This window comes from Dasypus novemcinctus, chromosome 27 (assembly GCF_030445035.2).
Source record: "Dasypus novemcinctus isolate mDasNov1 chromosome 27, mDasNov1.1.hap2, whole genome shotgun sequence".
NCBI lineage: Eukaryota > Metazoa > Chordata > Mammalia > Cingulata > Dasypodidae > Dasypus > Dasypus novemcinctus.
The window spans coordinates 42,415,960-42,433,959 of record NC_080699.1 but is presented as its reverse complement, the minus strand read 5'-3'; the positions used below and the strand labels follow the sequence as shown (position 1 = coordinate 42,433,959).

Genomic DNA, 18,000 nt, shown 5'->3' with positions numbered 1-18,000 from the left:
CAAATAATTTTTTTAACATTGCAATGGGTGAAGGAGGAGTGTCAGAATAAGAGGAGAGGTCATATTTATGTGTCCTCGCTTCAGTTTGTCCCTGAAAAAAACGTTAATTGAGCCTGATAATCCTAACAGCAATTCTAATTTGCATCATTGGTAACCACAACTAAAGATTCCTTAAATGACATTTGCACAAAGAGTCAGGTTTGTGAACTCACACCCTCCTTGGAAGCTGTCATCCACGCCGGGCTATCGCCTTGGCTTTCTTCATGGGGGACAGCTCCCTCGCTGACGAGCCATGACTAAGTTTGCTTTTAGCTGGTGGGTGACAGTTATCTCTAAGAACCTGTTATTCCACAGGATCTCTTTACTTAGGACAGGATCCTCCCAAAAGATGCTGCTATAGGCATCAGTATTTATCGCCCTTGTTCTAATTCACCTAATATTTATTCAACCCATAAAATATACTTGGAGATTTTACACATCATCTAGGTGACTCCTCCAAACAACCTGGCAAGGAGAGATAAAATTAACACCTTCCTCTTCCAGTTTTATAGATAAAGAACCTGCTTTAGAAAAGTGTAAAAGTCCACAGTCGCCCTGCTCTTGAATAGCAGAGCCAGAATTCAAATTGAGTGCTCTCTGGCTCTTAGAGTCAGTCCACTTAACATGATCCAATGGATAAGAAGCTCCTGAGATGAAAGAGATTAAGGGTTATTCTACATGGGTTTCTTCCCAGGATATGTGAGCAGTTTTAAAAACATTCTCTATCAAGTGTACTTTCTATCTATCTATCTATCTATCTATCTATCTATCTATCTATCTATCTATCTATCTATCTACCTACCTACCTATCTACCTACCTACCTCTATCATCTATCTATATTATCATCTATTTCTTTCTCCATCCATCCATCCATCCATCCACCAATCCATTTAGACTAGGACAGACTGGAATATAAGCTCTTTGAAGGCAAGACTGTGTCTGTTTTTCTCTCTGAAAACAGAGCTTACCACATGGCAGGAACCCAATAAATATTTGTTGCATGAATGGCTGACTTCTCTGAGCTTGTTTTGCAAGGAAAGCTTATTTTGCACTTGGGCATCACCCACAGAGCTTGGTATTGGCCCTCAACCGGTGCCCTGCTCATTGCCCCACACTCCCAGTGCCCTCATGACAAACTACCTCTCTCAGCAGCAAACACCTTGACCCCTTAACTACTTCACCTTTTCACTCTCTCCCCTATCAAAAACTGCCCCAAATTATTTGGAAAAGGTCTCAATCAATCAATATTAGCCTCAACTAAGAATAAGGAAGTGGGCCAGGATCACCAATCCAAGTAGCATTTACCAAGTTGACACGGTTACCTTGAACCAGACATTATGCTGGTCATTATATATGAATCAGGTCATTTATACCTATATATAATACTTTAAATTCAGGGCTGTCTCCGCTATTTACAAGGAAGAAACAGAAATACCTTGTCTAGGATCATGTAGCTGGTAAGCTGCAGAGTCAAGATTTAAACCAAAACTGGTCTGAATCCAAATTTGCCAAGGTTGTTGCATTTTAATGGTGGGCAGTGACTTTAGCCCAAAGGGATTTTAGGGCCTGAAGCACAGCAGTGTGTGTGTGTGTGCTGGAGGGTACATAGGAAACATCCCCTAGTCTTCCTAGCAACTGCCTGCTCCCCTCTGCTTCCACAGACCCTCTTGCTCCTTTGTCTTTCTTATAGTCCCATATTTTCTTCAAACCTTTCTCTTTAATCAGGAGCATTTCAGGCTCAGTTTTTTGTAATTGAACATATAATGGAAAATTTGCCTCACATTTCTAAACCCTAGGTTCTAGGCCTGATGGATAAATTATCGTTCTCTATATTTCCATCAAAATGAAAGAGTAAAAATACCATTTGAATCACTGATCCAGTTGGTTGAAATTAAACCTAGTATCCTCTTGTAGTCCAAATACCTGAGGAAGTTCATGCAGCACTTATCTGAAAATACCATGGTATAAGGAAACCTTACTCAACCTGATGTCCTAATGTTCTAGCTTTAGCACGGCCACATCTCAGCTTAGATGAGTTACTTAATAACTTGTCCTCCCTCACGAAACAGAAAATGACCCATAGCCCAGGTTGCCTCTGCATCTTCATTGAGCTGCTGCTTGCAAAAGCCTCAGGCCAGCCTAAGGACCAAATCTGAGCTTGAGGTGGACATGAGATCACACCTATTAACTAAGCAGCAACAATCCACTCCATCTTATGTATCATCACACAAAGAAGCATTTGCCTAAATCATATATGCAGCCTGAGCAAACAGAACCCAGGATGGGAGTAAAGGCATAAACGTGTTTCAGCCATGAGCAGAGGGAAGCCCAGGAAGATATCATTGTAGACCTTGACCAACTGCATGTCCACCTCTTGGAGATGGTTTTGTCTAACTGGGTGCCCAAATCAGAATCATCAAACCCTGAGCCGTGTTGAGGTAGATGACATAGTCAGTCCCATTCTGCATGAGATTGGCATTGGTGGGGTGGTGCTTAACCAGTCCCCCACCCAGGATGGTCATGCTGGAATGCTTTGCAAAGATGGTCTGGGGTGGTGATGAGTCTCATGCCATGCACAGTGTTCAGGGCCAGGGAAGGTTTTTTGTTGGAATGGAGGAAGATGGTGTCACCCACTGACCCGGTCAAATCAGGGTCACTGTAAAGATACACTTAGAGAATCAATTCAGAGCCATTGACTTTTGTCACCCAATCCTCTAACCTAGAGAATAGTCCATAGATTTGAGCGACTCTTTTGCTGCTCTGATCAAAGCCCAACAGTCGTCCCGTAGGGTCCCACATGTACAGGCATTTGGCCTAGCCCCAAAATCTCAAATCAGCCCAGGATCTGTACAAGGAAAGTAACACTAGTTATGTCACAATGGATTAGATTCATTCCCTGGTTGGAATAGGTCAGCCGTTTCTCTGAGACTGATTCAGCAAAGAAACTTTGGCAGTAAATTGCCATATCATCTGATATAATAAAGCAGGTGCTTACCACACCTGCTAAGGAATAAAACTCTCTGATGCTGCTTCGAAAATGGGTCAAAAGGAGGAAACCTGAGGGTCTAGGAACATTTGGTGCCCTCTTGCTATCTCAAGAAGAGATAGCATTCAGGGCTACAAGAGACAGAGTGCAAAAGACTGTGTATCAACTGGAGAAGACCATCTGTCCCTTCCAGCAGCAGAAGCAGTTTTCATTCATATGAGAACTGAGAGGACTAATAGGAGAAGGCCATAAAGATCATCTCAACCCAGGCTGATGAGAGAACCAAGGCCCAGAGAAGGTTTGTCCCACAGGTGGGAGCAGCAGAGTCATATATAGAAATCAAACCCTGAGACCCCCAGGCTGCTGTCCCTCCCAGTAAACACCACTGTGGTATCTGCACAATGTGCACACATGGTTATTTTCTGCAGAGAGAAAATAGAGTGTAATAAAATTAGGACACAGGTGCTAGGCCTCAGTTAATCCAGTGCCAGGTGTATATATTGTATAACCATAGGCAAGTTGCTTAGCTCCTTTGCTCCTCAGCCTCCTTATTTATGAAATGGGAATGAGGGTAATATATTGCTTATAGGGTTGTCACAAGGATTAAATGAGTGAGTTTATATATGTTTAGCAATTGGAAGCATGCTTGCCGTGCAAAAAGCAAAATAATAATTCATATTATTGCCATTGTCCTAAGAAATCTGTGAGTTAAACTCTCTGCAATACTGAGCAGTAGCTGAGCTGTAGCTGGCAACCTTCCACCTGATGTGCAAAAAACATCTTGGGACAAGTGATGCTGGCTAGGACAGCTGATGTTGACACTCAGCTACATGCCACCGGAAGCAACCATTTCTCTTTATGACTCTGCTTCTTTATCTTACCATATCTTATTATTTTATGAATTGCTCTCCTTATATAGAGGTCCTCCCTTCTTTGATTTAGCTATCTCCTGATCTTGGGTGATAGGATGACTTATACAAAAATGCTAAGCTCCATTGGTAGAACTTGGAAAAATGGGATGCCTACACTAAAGACATCTCTAGAGTGGAGTAGTTTAGAGCTTTGATTCTTTCTTAAGTCAATGCCAATGTAATAAATTATACTAGTTGTGTATATATATATGTATACACACACAGACACACATATATACACATATACATATGTACATGCATATATGCATGTATAAATAGTCTAATGTATATGTTACATGTATACATAAACGTAAGTGAAAATACTATTTTAAGAAACCTAGGAAATTTACAAATTTGCATTGTCCATTTCCTTATAAACTCATTAAAATATAATCCATTCATCTTTTCCAGAAGACAATTACCCAATGTAGGGAATGACCTTGAGCTTCAACTTTGGGCATTTTCCTATTCAGTGCCTCCCTTAGGACGAGTGTCTGGACTTGTGAAGGCCTTGAGAAGGGCTGCCTCTTTTTAGAAATATTTATGGAGACCTCCATGGAGATCATAGCACGGTCCTAGGCCTGGAAGCCTCCCCTTGTCTGTGAATACTGTATAATTCACTGCAGAGCAGATGAACCAGGCCTTCAAGCTATGGAGTGAATGTGAGCTTTTAGTTAAGAGCATTGTGTATATTGCAAACCAGAGGAAGAAATTGTGTCCATGTTAAAACCCCTGGAGTAGGGACAGTCTGGATGCTCATGACTGGAGGGAAAGACTGGAACTTCCCCAAACAGAAGCTTGGCTCCAGCACCTTACCAAGGCAAGCAGGTAGCCATGGCATTGTGTTGACAGGCAGGCTGATTTGGATGCTGTCTGAGGACATCCTTCATTCCTTAAGCTTCTAAAGAACCCATGCCTGTTTCCAGCAGGAGAGTAGGCAGGGCAGGCCAGGCTTGAGGTGATGGAAGAAACATGGTGACTTCTGCCTGAAAATCTTCCCCTTGCTGCCGGTTTCGTAGGGGTACCTCTTGATGGCGCTTAATCCCTTGGTTGTATCCAATCGCGTTTTGCTGGCTCTCTCCTGGCCTTGCTTATGACCTGAAGATCTTGTAGCTCACAAATAAATGTGATGGGGCCCAGGGGCAGAGCTAGTCACCACCCTGGGCATTTGCAGCAGGCACGGGCAACCACAGTTCCCGTGGTTTCTCTTCTTGAGGCTTAGTACGTGAGAGAACTGGGATAGCGTGTGTGTTTCTGGGGTCCGATTTCATGGTGCAACTCTGCATGATTCATTAAGGATGTGCAAAAGGAGCAGGGAGAGGAAAGAAGAGAGAAGCAGTCAAGGGAGTACTACTTAAGGAAAATCATTATGTGGCAGTCTGGACCGGGAATGCTACATCTTTATTGGTGCATTTGGAGAGGTGCCAATGAGCACTGGAATAAACCCAATCACAGTCTTTAAAAGTCCTGAGTACCAAGTAGCCATTGTTCCTAAGCTACTTCAGGAAGCACCTCTGCAGGACCTGAGTCACCCATACTGAGCATGTAAAAGTATGTCTCATGAGCACTCTTAACTCCTGTGAATACCAACATGTTTTCATCCCTCTCCCCTTCTTCCCCACCAACTGCTTCTTGCTACCCTGGATCCTATCTCCCCCGCCCCCCCCACCCATGTCTACTTTTTGCCCTTCTCTTTCCTGTCTGTTCTGGATGGCTCTCCAGGAACAAAGCATGGCGTGGCCACCAGGTCCTGCCATACCATTTAGCCCTGTGTGCTGCCTACCATTTTGGTCCACAAGCCAACATGACGCAAGTCAGCTTGCCCATCTGTTTTTAGCCCTGAGTCTTTCCAAAGCAGGGTGGTTCCCAAGGAGTGCCAGTGATTTGCCATGTTGTGTTTTGACATCCATTCCATCAGGCCCTTTCCCTTTGTCCAGTGTGAGTGTTATGGGGAGTGGAGGTGGGGGATTGCTCACGGTAAAGCATGACTGGGGTTCTGCTCGTCAGGGCACAGGTGTGCTCACTTGGGATGGGTGCTAACAGATCTGTCTCTCTTTTCCTGCACAGGGCCAGGAGCCGTCATTGATGGAGTAAACTCTGCCTCTAGAGCGCTGGCTTGTCTCTGGTTATCAGGGACTCTCTTTGCCCACTTCTTCATCAAGTTTTGATAAGAAACCATAGGTTCCTCTGAGCAACGCTTGCTTCTCCATATCACAGACTTTAATCTACACTGCGGAGGGCAAACCAGTTTGGGTTTTTTCTGTTTGTTTCTGTTCTTTTTCTTTTTTTTAAATTTGTTTCTGTTTGTTTGTTTAATTGTTTATTTTTTTTGTTTCCAGAGTGGATGAGTGGGGTTGGAGGAGGGGCAGTCAGGGTTCTACCGTGTGTAGGAAAACCATTCACTGGTGTGTTCAAAAAAAGGAATCTGTTCCTGCTACCTTGGCCCTTCCTGCTCTACTTCTCTCCCATCATCATCACCACCACCACTAGCCCCCAAACACCCCAAACCCTAAGTTCCATTTGGGCAAATTTCGCGCCTCATGATGAACTCCCTGAAGACACAGCCTGACTCATAGAACAGTGCACAGACAGAGGTACCTCCGAGGGTCCTATTACCACTGTCTCGTAAGCTTTGGACCATTTTCCTGAATATAATGTACATATCTCCCCCCATTCATGTTTACTATTATCTAATTACACTAAGGTTCACACCTTTTCTTTCTGGGAAGTCATCTCAATCCATCTAGGTACACACAAATAGACATATACCTTGCCATCTTCTCTAGCCACTCTGTCCTCTGGCTTCTTTCACCAACCACAGGGATTAGAAGTGTGGGGCTTAAGGATGCAACCCAATATTAAAAATTTACAAGAAAAGTGACCAAAAAAAAAGTGGGGAAGCATTTCGAGGATAGTACTTCTCTTTAAGAAATGCTAGCCAGGTCATAAAGAATGATGGATAGACGGCAGATTCTTTAGGTCTTATCACCGCTATCTATCAAAGTAATCATATTGTTATCCATCTACTCAGCTGTCTGATTCATCTATCCATCCAATTATCTACCCACCTATCTTCCTCTCCAGCAATCTATTTACTCTATTTATCAATCTATCAATGTAATTATCTAACTCATCTTTCTATTTCTCTCCCCACTACTCACTATCTATTCATCACCATTTTAATCTCTAATCACATTGTGTCTGTCCTACTCTATTCATTTCTCCTCCACCTTCAGCCGACTTCAGCACCTTCAAAATTACCTATCAGCTTCTCATGTGAAAGCCAATGATCTCACAGGCTAATGACATAGAAAAGCAACACCTTGTGCCATATCATGGATTCTTTGAAATGTTTTATACTGTCCACCCAAAGTAAACTCTGTTCACAGATGGACCAAAGTAGCAATATAAGGATCTTGCCTCTCCCAAAAAAGACTGTGTGTCCTAAAAAAAATTTCTTGGGAAGCAGGTCAGCTCTGGAAAAGTCTTGAAAAGTACTGTGTTTTCTCTTTCACACTTGAAGGACCAAGGCACCAACCTTCATGTTTCTCTCAAACTTTCAAGAAAGTGCATGTCAGGAGCCTCTGGGACTTAATGGCTGGCATTCTTTAATAGCAAGAGAAAGCACATGTACCTACCCCTGCAGTTGAAGAGAGCAGTCCACCTATGGCTATTGTCCCTTCTCCATTCCAGTTCAGGTTTAATCTGCTTGAAAATTATCCAGCAAAAAACTGGTGGAGACCAATTACATGGCAGGCATGTTGACAAGTCTGGCATTTGTTTCAGGAAGCTCTTCTGAGCTGAGGGCCCTTGAGCAACTGACTTAATTTCCAAGCACTTGATGAACACAACACTGCAAACGGGGAAAATCTAAGTAGCACACAATAAGCTCAGAGGCGGGCTGCAACTCCAGCGGCTTTAGGGGACAATGCCACCAGACCCCATATACAAAGCAGATTCAGCTTGCAAACAAGAGCTGGCCTAGCATTTCTGCACTGTCTACTGGGACAAGAGGGACACAGCGAACAAGAGTGCCTACAGTCCCACACAGATAACAATGAAGACCATGCAGGGTTGTGTTATTCTTTTCATATGCTTCAAGGATTGATGTACTGAAGAGAATGTGAAGGAAGCATCCATAAAGGTTTTCTCACAAACCTTCCCTGCCCTCAACCGGAGAACATTTTTGGGTCCATGGTTTAGAAAATTGATAAAGAAATAGATATGTAAAGCCCCATTCCCTTCATGTTTAATGAACTTCTTCTGATACAAGTAGCCTCTTTTTGTTGTTGTTCATTATGATACACAAACACAGGCTATCTTGCAATGTGAAAAGCTAAGCACAGTCAGAAGGGTTGGAGCTGGTATGAGTCAAATTAGTATTACATTTTCCAGCAGTAAACCAACATCTGCTTTTCCCAGTGAGCTACCAGGAACCAAATGCTGGGAGTATAAGGGTTGTGCCAAAAACAGCCTGCCTGTTTCATGTCCCAGGAACAATTGCTAAGAGGTGCTGAATAAGAATATCAGGTCAGACAGCAATGTTTCCAGTCTGTCACTGCATTCAGCACCTGAATCAGGCTGGGGTCAGATGCTGAGAGAGAATTAAACATTGTCGTTTGAGTGCCTCTGCTGATAATAAATGTGTTGCTTTGGAGTACAATAAATGGGGAGTTTTGAGGAGGTGGGTGGTCTTTGAGAACATGCCGCTCTCCATGTACAAGCTGCCTGTGTTCTATGCTCTGAAACTTTGTCTAAAGGAAGCAGTTCATCCTCCTCTGACTAAGAAGGTCATTTCCACCTCCCAACACAGAGAGGACTGGTCTCAGAAGCACTGTGGACTTCTGCTCTGTTCCCTAGCACCAGGTGCCAAGAAGCACCTGTTCCACACACATAGCAGAGGGAAAACAAATCCTACAGTCAATTCTCCTCTCTCTAGGATCAAGAAAACCAATTAAATAAGACCTAAAGCATTTGGGGCACTGGAAATGAAAATGACTTTTCTTCACAGGAGATGTGCTTCTGCTTGTTTTCTTTGGGTCAATTTGATGGGGTTGGCTGCATGCAACAGTCGCTGTTACCAAACATTTGATGCATCCAGAACATGTTTACCGAAGACAACAGCCACACTGACACATGCTTTGCTGCCTTCGCATATGGCCTGCTGGATCGGTTTGCTCAGAGTATCAGTGATCAGTGGTGGGGGTGGGAGGCAGGCCTCAGGGAGCAAAAGTAAACAAATATCTGAGCAACCTGTAGCTATTCCCAGGCTTTCCACACAGGAAGGAAACCAGATAAAGCCTTTTGGGAGATTAGGTGAGAGGAATTTGGCAATGTAGTTACTCTGAAACCCATCTTCCCTCCCCTCCAAGAAGACAGTATATTCAACCACTAAAGGGATGCTGATTCAAGTGTCATGTCTTGACATGGTTCTGGGCAAACTTGTATTTCAGTATTTCAATGTCAAGTGCCTGATAGTCCTCCACAAGCCTATTCACATTTGGTTTTTCTCATTATTATTTGAATTGGGGAGCAGGGGAATACACAGGAAGCAGTTGTCAAAACTTGCACAAATTTTACGCGTAGAGCACTGTGCGTGCTGGTGTCGCTGCGATCATGCACAACGGAACAGAAGAAGTCATCACGCTTCGTGTCCAGAAAGGGCCTGGCTTCTTTCTCTGGACTAGGTCTCCCATTATGGAATTTGATTCACAGACTGGGTAGTTTATTATCAAAACCTGGGGGAGAAGTGAGCCCTGGCACTGTGTCTGCTCCACCGCCGAGGCTAAGTTTAAGCATCTGTTTCTGTGTCAATACAGCAACTGGTTCTCAGTACAGAGGAGTTAGCAAGTTCACCTAATGTCAGGAGAAGCAGAGAACGCCTACAAGCGCATTCAATTCCAAACAGGGTTGTCACTGCCGGTGCATCATGAGGGACTGCAAACACAATCCTCAAGCTTTGCTTGATGTCTCCGGTGCCAGTAGAAATGCCCCTTCTTCTTTGACTTTGTATGACTCTCCATACAGATAGGTATGTATTTGTGTCTATCGGATACATATACATCAGAAGGGGGGTGCTGAGGAATGAAGTGAGATACAGTGGCAAGTGAATGATGAGACCCCCACCAGGAGAACACTGGCTTTGCCATTACCAGAACCAGCCAAGCATAAACAAATTTTAGTTCCTTTACGATAAGTAGAAGTGGCACACCATTCTGCTCTTTGAACAAAACAATTTTTTCCTAATAATGAGAACCTTTTTTAGTTTTCATTTTCTACCACCTCTAGTCCTGAAAACTCTCATGCCTAACTGCCTCCCCCTTATTACCCAGAGCTTCCCTGTCTTTTTCTTTTAAGAAAAATAAATTTGAGCTGTTGCAGTAAACCTTCACAGGTAGATAGAAGAAACCAGCAACATTTTTTAAAAAAGAGATATGATAAGAATTCATAATGATCACTAAAATCAAACAAATAAAAATGCTAGTCTCATTTCCCTCATTACTTACTTAAAGAGAAGTAAATGAAAAGAGGAAGAAATAGATTTGTAATGAAAAGATGTGTTGCGAAGATATGGTTAAACCAGTGCCATTTTGCCTTCAGGTGCAGAATACTCAGTGTCCAAAGGAACAGAGAGGGGAAGTCATTAGATATAATTGTCTTCATCCTGAAAGTCATCAGTGGAGCTTCATTTTTAGCATTTTTAAGGGAATTCTTTTGGGTCATTTCCATGGTACCCCTTTAAAGGTGCACAATCGTTCCATAGCACTGGGTGGAGAAAGAAGGATAGTGAACCTGCTATCATCCTTTTGGAGCCACATTCTACATGATCTGGCAGATTATAAGGATATTATTAATAACAATGATAAGTAATAACAGCTGCCCTTACGTTAGTTGAAGGGAGCATTTTTAATCACTCGAAAATTTTTGTGGCCTGTAAAGTGCAGTTGTGAGGAATGTGTGGGTGTATGAAAATGTGTCTGTTAAGTTCAGAGTTCTCTAGATTAAAAAAATATATATATATGACTTATCAATGGTGCCGTTATAGCTGTGTCAGACAATGGGTGTGCCCATGCTCACACTTATCCTTAAAACAAATCTATGTTCAAATGCTTTAAAAATTTATCACATGATACAAGAGTATAACTTTGTCAGCCTTCTAGAGTTATTTTTCTTTTATTTTTTCATCCTTGTTCTTTTTCTTCCTTCAAAAATCAATGAAGACTTGATTCTGTCAATAATTGTATTAAGGGTGAATATACTACCTGAATTTTGTGCATGTTACATTGTAGTTGTAACCTTTTCTAATTCAGGATGAATATGAGATGGTTGTGATTGTGCAGTGTATCAATAAAGTTTGAAGAAATTTTTAACTTTGGGGGGGCTTTTTATTAGGGCACCTTCTTGACTGTTCAAGAATGGAGAAAAGTGAAGCAGGCAAAACTTCTCACAATTGGATGTGTGGTTCAGGCTTTGGGAAAGAGATGCAGTCGGCTCAACAGCCTAGACCTAACTAGCTAACTCCTCTCTCTCTCTCTCACTCTCTCTCTCTCTCTCTCTCTCTCTCTCTCTCTCTCACACACACACACACACACAGGACAGAAGGAAGGCTGTTTAAGCATTTTCCATATCATACTTATGCACAAATATCTACACAGTCTACAAATAATTATATAAAATGCAGCATCTGTCTCAATGTCTAAAACATTTATTAAACTAGGAAAAGTAGAAATCAGAAGAGAATTGCAAAAAATAATGACCAGGTAATGCCCAGTTGGGCATTCCACTCCTTAACAGTTCCGCTGCTCATTTCCACATAATTAAGCACCACCTTGAAAGGGTAAGTATGAGAAGATACAGTGACTCAGTGAATTTGCCATACATTTATTTTTTAAATATTGGCCATTGGATTAATTTTTCTTCATCTTCAGTTTTTCTGCATGTAAAGAGACCTGGAGAAGGAGACTTTAAAAAGTCTTCCTCTTCCAATGAAACTCTAACTCTTCTTTCACACATTCATCTGCTTTTCTGAAGGAATGGACATTAATCTTTCTTATAATTCGACTTATCGTTTGTATATCATTGAAGCCTTCCTAGTCTGCCATTAACTAGTTACATAACTTCACTGAGAACTTGACCACCCCAGCTTGTTTTCCTCATCTGTACTATTACTAATTAAACAGTCCTCTTTGTTCTAGTTCTAAAATTCATTGACCAATTTGTGTGTCTTTTTCAACTGCTGAATTTCTCAGGAATGCTCCCAGCAAAGCTTCGGGATAGAGGCAGATTAGTTTTGGGGACTCAGTAGAAAGTGGGTTAAGATTAGTCAGTTAATTTTACAGTACCAAAAGATTCTCTGGCAAAGCCCCCGACCTAAAAACACAGGGGTTTGTATTCTTATCAGGCCCCTATGTAAAGACTGGCCCTGATATCTAATGACACAGCCTTTCTGACAGCAGAGAAAACACAGGTGAGATGCATGTTTTTTGGAAATAAAAATGTCCAGGAAATGCTGGGTACAAATGATCAAGAGTTTCCAAATTCCCTGACCTCATAGTGAAATACGACTTGTTGAGCAAGCCGATTTCCAGTTCTCCTAACCTTCCGATACATTTAGTGCTCTCTTTTTCCCCCTTCATTTTTTCTTCCTTTTCCTCTTCCTTTTCCCATCTACACCTGATCCTCTCCTGCTTCTATTCATACCATGACATTTACCCATCCATCTGCTCTCCTGCTGGCACAGCCATTTATCCTCCTTTCACTCCATCTGGGCACTCAGCTCCATCAATCATAGATGTTCCAATTTATTCCTGCATCAGCTAACCACTCACCTATCCATTCACATATTATTCCCCCATTCATCTAACCCTTAATCCATCTATAGAGTCATCCACCTCCCTAATGGGACTGTTCCCTATCTATTTACTTAAACCATCTATCCATTCCTCAACTGTCAATCCATCCACCAAGCATCCTCTAACTTGCCGTTGGCAGATATGCCTATTTACCAGTCCACTTCAGGGTAATGAAAATCTTTGCTGCTATCTCTCCATTCAGCAAAGGATGCTTTATCTGGTTATTTTTAAGCACGGCAGCTAAATGATTGGATGCGTGTTTGTTGTTGTTGTTGTTTTAATCTTCCTTCGAAATATATCACATACATAGAAAAATGCTTTCAGAGATATATTAGGGGCCTACCTGTTTCTATCAAGATGTATTAAAGTAGAAAGAAGATGGAGAATTGGGAGTGGAATGGAAACACCCAAATGAACAGGTGCCAATATTTAACTTTAGAAGGCTAGGAATGCATTCAAGCAACGAACTTAACAACTGGTAGGAGAAACAGACAAGAGAAATTTTAACTGTCAACGGCCTCTTCTTCTTCCACAGTTTTGTATTCTACTGAATAAATGGATTACTTTGATGAAAACTGGGGGATGGGGCTCAAATTGGTACCAAATCCTATGGTCACACTTTTGAAACCCAAAACCCTCAAGTGACAAATGATGAGCACCTTCCTTTAACATGCTCATCTGGTCACTTGAAAATATTAATTTTTATTAGCTTTTTCTCATTTATGTATTCATTCATTCATCACATTTAGCCAGGAACTCCTCCTCAAGGAACTCATACGTAAGATATGAAAACGGTTGTATAATAAGAAAAATTACTGTACAATATAACAATTGTTAAGACACAGATATGAGAAAATTACGTCAATGGGAGCAAATATTGAAAGTTGATTAAGAGGCTTCCATTTTTCCTTTAAATTTCTTTCCCAAAGATGAGAATCTGAATGTAGACAACTAATCCAAGGAGTTGGACACAGAGCTCAGATATATTACAATAAAAATAAACAGGCCACCAGGACTACAGCACTTCCAGTGTGCCAGTATTTATTAATGGAATGAAAAAAGTTGAGGAATGGTTGAGTACCATAGAAGGAATTAAAATAATACCTAGCTAAAGATCTACACTGTGCAATTGGTGATAAAGCCAAGACAAGAGCTCCTGCAGAAAGAGTGTAACATCTAGAATACCAAATCTTTTCATAATATCAGAGTTCATTCCAACACAGGATTACCGAGTATATTATCTTTTGTTGGATCTCAAAGCTCCATGAGCCTTGCTGATGAAGGAAAGAAAAAACTATGGTTTGTGGCATGGGCAGTAGGAAGGACTGGAAATGTTACGAGGAAAGGTGATGTTGAAAAGTTTTCTCTGAACCGAGTTTCTCCAGACAAGACTTTTCTAAAAGTCAGGAATTCAAGCCAAAATACCTAGCTCATTTTCATTTAAGTGTTTAACAGTATCTCATTTCAAAAACAAGAAATTGCTCACCTCTCCATTAATTGCTATTTCCTATCTCCTAGTACATACATATATAGAGGAGGGATGAAAATATTTAGTTTTAGCCCTCCAATCAAGTATGTTTTCTTTGGAGACATAATGTGATGTAGATGGAGGACACTTGGTTTTAAAATCTGGGCTCACATATTGCTGGCTCTGTTGCCTTGAGCTAATTTCTTACCCTCTCTGAGCTCCAATTTCATCTTTGATCACTTGTGGTGATAATACCTACCTCAAAAGACTGACTGAGAGAATTATTAGCTGCAAATAGGTAAGGATTTTTTAGCACAGTACTTGGAACATATTCATTAGGTTCAAAATAAATCTTAGCTTTTACTCCTACTTTTTTTCCCCCAGTCTTCTCTCACGTTCCTTCATTCCCTGAGCTTCTGCAGATCTAATCTCAACTGCGTTTGCTTCTCAAAATGAAAACCACATTTCATATGTTATTTCTTTATTGAGGGTGGGTAAGGAGAAACACATTTCTGAGTGCTGGGTTGTACAAGGTCACAATTTTGAAAGGTGGCATCAATAAGGTTCCCGGTTGAATTCCACAGGAGTACTGAAAAAAAAAATAGAGCATAGAACTTAAATTTCAACCCAAGAAACATATATTGGATAGTTAATAAATATGAGAGGCACTGAGAATATACAGATGAAAGGTAGAGTATCTTCTAGAAGGCCCCAGCCCAGGAGAGAATTTAGAATAACACAATATGGCAGGTGTTAAACAAAGTTTAGAGATGCCAATAGAAGGCATATAACCCAACAGAAGACTTAAGGGTACTCTTCTAGCAGATGAGATGCCTCAGGAAAGCAAGTGAGTACCAGAGAGAAGGCTCATCCTTGATGGCGTAGAGGCATGAGAAACATAGCAAAGGCAGGAGACTGCCAGGGCAGGTTGTCCCAGTAGGGGTGAGAACAAAAGGAGCATGGCTGGAGAAGAGGTTGAAGGGGTAGACAAGGGTCCAATCTTAAGATAATTTACAGGGGATCCTGAGATGTTGGTATTTGTCCTGAAGGAGATGGGAAGCATGAAGTATTTACTCAGGAGAGTTGTTAGGTGGGATTTGCAATTTTGAAAGATTGCCAAGACTTGATCAAACTTAAAATAATTCAGGTGAAATGATGAGTAGGAAGAAGCAGACAAGTCAACATGAAAGACAAGTTGAAATTAACTATTAACTTTGGGAAATAGATTTAATAGACAGATTAGATGTATGGGGTTATAGAAAATGTGGGATATAGGAAATATTCCATGTTTCCAATTTAGCCAATTGGGTGGAGGATGGCACCATTCTGCAAATTTAGAAGGATGAGGTTAAGGCATACTCAGTTTTAAGTGTCTGTAAAACCTCCAGGTGGAGATGTTTAAGCGCTATCAGCATTTTCCTAAGTTGTCTAATTATATCCACTGTCATCCACAAGGGATGCCTGATTTCCTTCCTCTGCCTCCCACTTTAATTCCATAGGAACTCTAGCTCCTTGGATCATCCATGTGCAATTCATTTCTCATCTTCCAGTTCCTCTGCATTTTGATTTTGTCTTAAAAAGGTGCTGTTTTTATTGCTAGTTGCAATGAGAGGGTAGAAAGCCATTCTCTGATTAGTCAGGAAGTTCTGATGATTTAAGTAGAGAAGAGGGAAGCTAGCACAGCTGTCCCACCACCCAGATGGGATTTGATACTTCCCACCTCTAACATGAAGGGCTAAAACCATGCTTCCCTTGGTGCTGTGAGAATAGCAGGATGGAGATTGTTTGAACACGTCTTATTACAATTCTCCTGTTCTGGCTTTCTAGCATTCTAGCATATAGTTTGATGCTAACCTGTTTGTCTTTTTATTCTTTTACACTTTTTTAAAATTAAAGTTAAGACATCACAAAGAATGTTACATTAAAAAACATAAAAATCATAAAAAACATAAGAAGTTCTCATATAGCCCCCTCTCCCCACCCCACCCCATCATTTTTGTAAATTGTATTTTTTTAAGACATATACATCACAAAAAAATGTTATATTAAAAAATATAAGAGTTTCCCATATACTCCTACCCTGCCCACCCCACTCCTCCCAACTAACCTGTTTGTGAACAAATTTGAGAAAGGGTCTTCAGCTTCCAAACCTTGTCATATTGTCTCCCTCTGACTAAGAGGAATACATTCCATTTGAATGACTCAAGAGTAGAGATATACTTCTAGGTCTGTTTCTATTTCCCCAGAGACCCCACGGAGGGGCTCCTAAAATGAGGGAAGGCTGGATATCAGCAGGATACCACAGTGTCTGGCTGCCTCTCGCTGCAACCTGAGTTTCCAGGTGGCCATATCAGGTGATGCCCCCTAGAGCTGTGCGTGTCCAGGACCACGTGTGTCACTTAGGAGGCAAATCAGGGTGAAGTGAGTCTGATGTGGCTATCTACTAGCTCTGTGCCCATGAGCTTATTGCATCACTGCTTCCAGCCTCTGTTTGCTCCTCTGCAAAGTTGAATCCGTAACTACCCCGGGACACTGCTGTGGGGCGAAGAAGAGAAGATGAGATGGGAAGGACCTGCCTAGCCCAGCCCTTGACATATAGGCACTGGCCACAGAGAGGTAGCTGATGAGTTCCTGTTTTTCCTTCACTTTGGGTGCTTTCTCTCTTCCAAACCACCCCACCACACAGGATGCTCTTAGAAGGTATAGTGTGGGTAAATAGCTCTGCTTAAGTGGAATTTGGTCAGAGTTGTTGGGATCACACAAAAGAAAGCCTAATACCCATATCTCTCTCCCACTTTCCCTATGCCTCAGGGCAGACACGGGAGGGTGCCTGCAAAATCCCTAGTGGGTAGAACAGGAGACGCAAGGAGGAGGCTTGCCACCTTGGCTGTCTCGGGAGGAAGGCAGCCAGGCTGGCCATGGAGGCATCCTCCTTTGCTTTCCCCTTGGTTCCCTGCACAGTGCATTTGCAAGGCTGGTTGCTCTGGTTACAAGACAAATCACTTCAGTTTCTTGCTCTTCGTTGCTAAAGGTCTCAAGGGAATCAGTTTATTGGAGAAATAACTAGGGCAGTGAACGGACTCACTGGAGGTCCTCCGACAAAGGCTCTGGTACTCTCCTTGATGCAGCAGAGTCCTAATTTCAGCCCTGAGGTAGTGTGGACAGTCGTATTGGTGACTGCTCTCTGTTTCATGTTTTCCACCTTGAGTGATGTTGGCTGCAGGACCTGAATCAGTCTGCTAGTTTGAATGTCTCCCCTTTGATGTAAATTCTTGTCGAATTACTCTCAGAATTCCCCATTGTCACAGCCTCACTCTCTCCAGTATTGATCTCCGTTCTGTGGGCTGTTCCAGCTGTCTTCCACCAATTCCTCTTTCTCCTCTCAATTCTTTCCTTAAGAAACGTGACACTGCTGAGAAAGAGGGTAAGAAGTGGAAGGTGTCAGAGGGGTGTAGAGTACTGCCTTGTGAATGGGCTTTTGTTTTAGCACAGTGAGAGTCCGCAGATGAATCTTATATTGTAGCAGGGCCATTCTTTGCACAATGTGATTATGCCAACAATGATGTGTGTACAATGGAGAAAGCAGGCTGGGGGCAAGCAGAACGAGGGCAGGGAAAGCTGCTGACATATATTTATTGAAGGCGCACGCAGAGCTAGGGGCTTTCATGTGTGTTAACTCATACAATATTCAAAACAAACTGGGAGCGATGTATTCCTCACTGAAGCTCTGAGTTGAATCACTA

The 18,000-nt window shown here is 42.0% G+C and overlaps 1 protein-coding gene across 5 annotated transcripts in view; it reads left to right on the top strand.

Moving 5' to 3' along the window:
- OPCML (opioid binding protein/cell adhesion molecule like) overlaps positions 1-11,307 on the top strand; it is a 1,279,663-nt gene extending 1,268,356 nt beyond the window's left edge. For all 5 annotated transcript variants that reach the window (XM_058289337.2, XM_058289338.2, XM_071212433.1 and 2 more), the window contains one exon: positions 6,005-11,307. In XM_058289337.2, the coding sequence (XP_058145320.1) occupies positions 6,005-6,105 (101 nt within the window). In that variant the 3' untranslated portion in view covers positions 6,106-11,307. The remainder of the gene's footprint in view (positions 1-6,004) is intronic.
- The last annotated feature ends 6,693 nt before the right edge of the window (positions 11,308-18,000 follow it).